The 2,912-nt window shown below is 50.1% G+C and overlaps 1 protein-coding gene across 1 annotated transcript; it reads right to left on the reverse strand.

The window, feature by feature from the left end:
- Nucleotides 1-12: 12 nt before the first annotated feature.
- Nucleotides 13-2,866, reverse strand: LOC116380201 (Alstrom syndrome protein 1 homolog). Its single transcript, XM_031842146.1, has 4 exons — nucleotides 1,668-2,866; nucleotides 1,277-1,394; nucleotides 543-746; nucleotides 13-426 (listed from the first exon to the last, which is right to left on the reverse strand). The coding sequence occupies exons 1-4, from the start codon at nucleotides 2,169-2,171 to the stop codon at nucleotides 59-61; spliced, it is 1,194 nt and encodes a 397-aa protein (XP_031698006.1). The 5' UTR covers nucleotides 2,172-2,866; the 3' UTR covers nucleotides 13-58.
- Nucleotides 2,867-2,912: the final 46 nt, after the last annotated feature.

The following is a 2,912-nucleotide window of genomic DNA, read 5'->3' on the forward strand; positions in this document are numbered from 1 at the left end:
TGTGTGTTGTGATCTCTCCTCCTGTGTGTGTTGTGATCTCTCCTCCTCTGTGATCCGTCTACGTAGCCGGGCCGGCACTAACGGCGTGTTCCTCTCTCACTTCTTTAAATGTACAAATAAACATTCTGCCTAACCAAGAGCCTGTTCGGCGATGTTCTGTGAAGAAAGAAGACAAACCGACCCGAAGAGAGATACGAGCCAGACCCGAGGACGTGGCTTTGGGTCTCTGGTCTAAACCGGGTTCAGCGTGTTGGTATCTGTCCTGGTGGACTTGTGTGGGACTCAGCGGTTCTCTCCATGGATTCATTCTGCTGTGCGGTTGAAACCAGGCGGTGCTCGGCCTCCACGTCGACTCCTCCTCCTCTGGTCGGTTCTCCTTCCTCGCCTCTGACCTCAGGTCTTCAGCAGAGATGAACCATGAAACACCTGGAGAGGACCAGGGGGATTCAAAGCAGACAAATCAATACAAGGATTTAGTTCTACTCAGGTATAAATATACGTTTACACTTGTGCACAGACACCAACTCTGTAGTCTGACGTACCTTCAGGGAGGGTCTTTGGTGGGCTTCTCTTGCTCTTCCTCTGTCTTTGTGACCCCTGACTCTGAGAGGGGCTCCTTTTCCCTCCTCTTCCTCTCTCTAAGCTGGACGAGGAAGAGGATGTTCTGGCTTCACCAGGCGAAGGGAATGTGGTTCCAACATCTCGTGTGTGGCGTCGAGTCCCGTTGCTGACGAGCTCCAGGTCACCTGAGGAGAAAGAGAACACCAGTGGGAAGAATCTCTTAAAGAATTACTTTGGTTAGTTGAGGACTAAACACAATAGCAGACTTTCTCTGAGAATAGAGAGTTGCATTATGGGTCGTTTGTAGCCTTAATATGCTACGGCTACGGTATCTTTTAGAGTCGAGTCAGTTTAAGAAGCTCAGAACCGTCGAGCCCAGAGAACGAGCTGCCAAAAATAATCAGTGTCAAGAGAGTGAATGTGATGAACTGAATGAAGAATTTGTTGTTAATTAAACTGGACAACCTGTAAAATAAAGTTTAGTTTGACCAGAAGACTCTGTTGGTACGTTTGGGATATTTTCTAAAAGTGTTTAGTATCTTCAAACACTCTTAACAATATCCGGTGTTATAATAATATGTGACATGTTAACACAAATGTGCTTTGCTCCTCTCTATTGGTGACTGAGGGAACACATCAGTCATTTATCATGAACAGAAATATGTGAGCACTGTGTGATGGTCTCTCTCTTAGTGACGTCCTCTGCTGCACTGACCTGCCTGGACGCCTCTGCTGACCAGTTTCACAGCCTTCTTGGCTGCCAGAGGCCTGGAGGCGCCGCGGCGAGACGCTCGGTTGTCGGTGCTGGTTGATGTTGTAGAAGCAGCAGCAGCCTGAAGACCAATGAAATGATAGACATTTAGATCTGAAACTACAAGCCACTATCGTGTGTTACTGTGTTCTGTGCTCCTTCAGAGAACTATTTCACAGAACACAGTGTGACACGCCACAGCAGGAAACAACACGGGAGTAAATAATAAATGAACGATGGCTGAATTCTGTTTCGCCGCTCTCTGCAGCAATGCAACCTGCAGCTCTACAGTCACGAGACTTTAACATGACGTTCAGGTTCCTTTGGTGGTCGGATGATCTGCAGATGTACTCACTGTGGACTCATCGGTGCTCTCTGACAGTGTGATGAGGTGAGGTGGCTCTTTGTGTCTTCCTCTCCTCTGTTCTCTCCCTTCTTTCTGCTTGCTGATGGTGCTGTACAGTTTGCTGAGGCTGGAGCTCGGTATCAGGTGCTGGACTCGGTGGGCGCCGAAGGCTCGGACCAGCCGCGCCGTGTCCACGGTGGACATGGAGCCGGAGACGGTGGACAAAGTCTCCGACTCGTCTCTGTCTGCAGGACAGAGGTGCTGACTGTGGGAGGAGCCCTGAGAGAAGCCGGAGGTGAAGGAGTCACGGCTGTCCTCGTCTGCAGGTTGAGACGCTTCCTCTCCCTGAAGCCTCTGCGTCCAGGCCTGAAGAGGGACGGGAGGTTCACCGTGGACCTTTCTACCTCCTCCGACGTTCCTCTCCAGTCCTCTGGCCTCACAGCCGAAGCTCCTCTTCACCTCTCCAACATCCTCTCCCCTCCTCCCTGGCTTCTCTTCTTGTAGTCCTGACATGCGTGTCTCCCTGGTGCTATGAATGAGACAGGACAGGCGTTCTAGCCGCTCAAGCAGTGAGGCCTCTCTGTCGCTGGTTGGTCGGGACTCCTCCAGGCTCCACTGAGCACAGAACCTCTCCCACAGCTGGTCCAGAGTGCTGCTGCTCTGCCGGGCAGCAGGGTGAGGGAGGTGAGGGTCCCTGCTCTCCTGGTCTCGCTCCCCTCCTGCCTTGGGGGCGGAACTTTGGTCCAGGTGATGGCCCGCCTTGTCGTAGTCCACATGAAGTGGCTGAAATCTCACACGGCTTCGCTCTGGTGGATCAGAACTGGGGAACTGCACTGGGCTGGTCCCCTGGTTTATCTTTGAGGCTTCCTGGTTGCTCGATAAAGGCAATCTGGAAAAGACAACCGATCCCTGAGAAGACGGTTTTGGAGCTTGAGACCCAGCTGTTCGTGAGGTTCCATCTGTTGATACAGACGCACCTGTGAGGAGAGAGCGAGATAACAGGTGTTACTATTGAATTAGGATAACGTTCACTCTTCTAAATAATACATGTATCACTCTTTGCCTTATGTACCAACAAAGATACAGAAAAACAAAGCAACGCTGTGTAAGCAAAAGCACACATAAGTAACATTTACATTTAGATTTAATTCAACCAGAGTGAACAAATTAACAATTAGCTTTTTTTTTGTTGCGCAATTATTGGACAGATGATGCTTGTGTTACGGATGCATGTAACACAATAGATCTTGATGA

Source organism: Anarrhichthys ocellatus, unplaced genomic scaffold (genome assembly GCF_004355925.1).
Source record: "Anarrhichthys ocellatus isolate YVR2014 unplaced genomic scaffold, GSC_Weel_1.0 scaffold6397, whole genome shotgun sequence".
Lineage (NCBI taxonomy): Eukaryota > Metazoa > Chordata > Actinopteri > Perciformes > Anarhichadidae > Anarrhichthys > Anarrhichthys ocellatus.

Coding starts and splice junctions, on each gene's coding strand:
- LOC116380201 (XM_031842146.1), bottom strand. CDS start 2,171: ATGTCAGGACTACAAGAAGAGAAGCCAGGGAGGAGGGGAGAGGATGTT. Junction 747..1,276: donor CAGCAGAGGCGTCCAGGCAG/GTCAGTGCAGCA, acceptor CTTTCTCCTCAG/GTGACCTGGAGCTCGTCAGC. Junction 427..542: donor ACCAAAGACCCTCCCTGAAG/GTACGTCAGACT, acceptor GGTCCTCTCCAG/GTGTTTCATGGTTCATCTCT.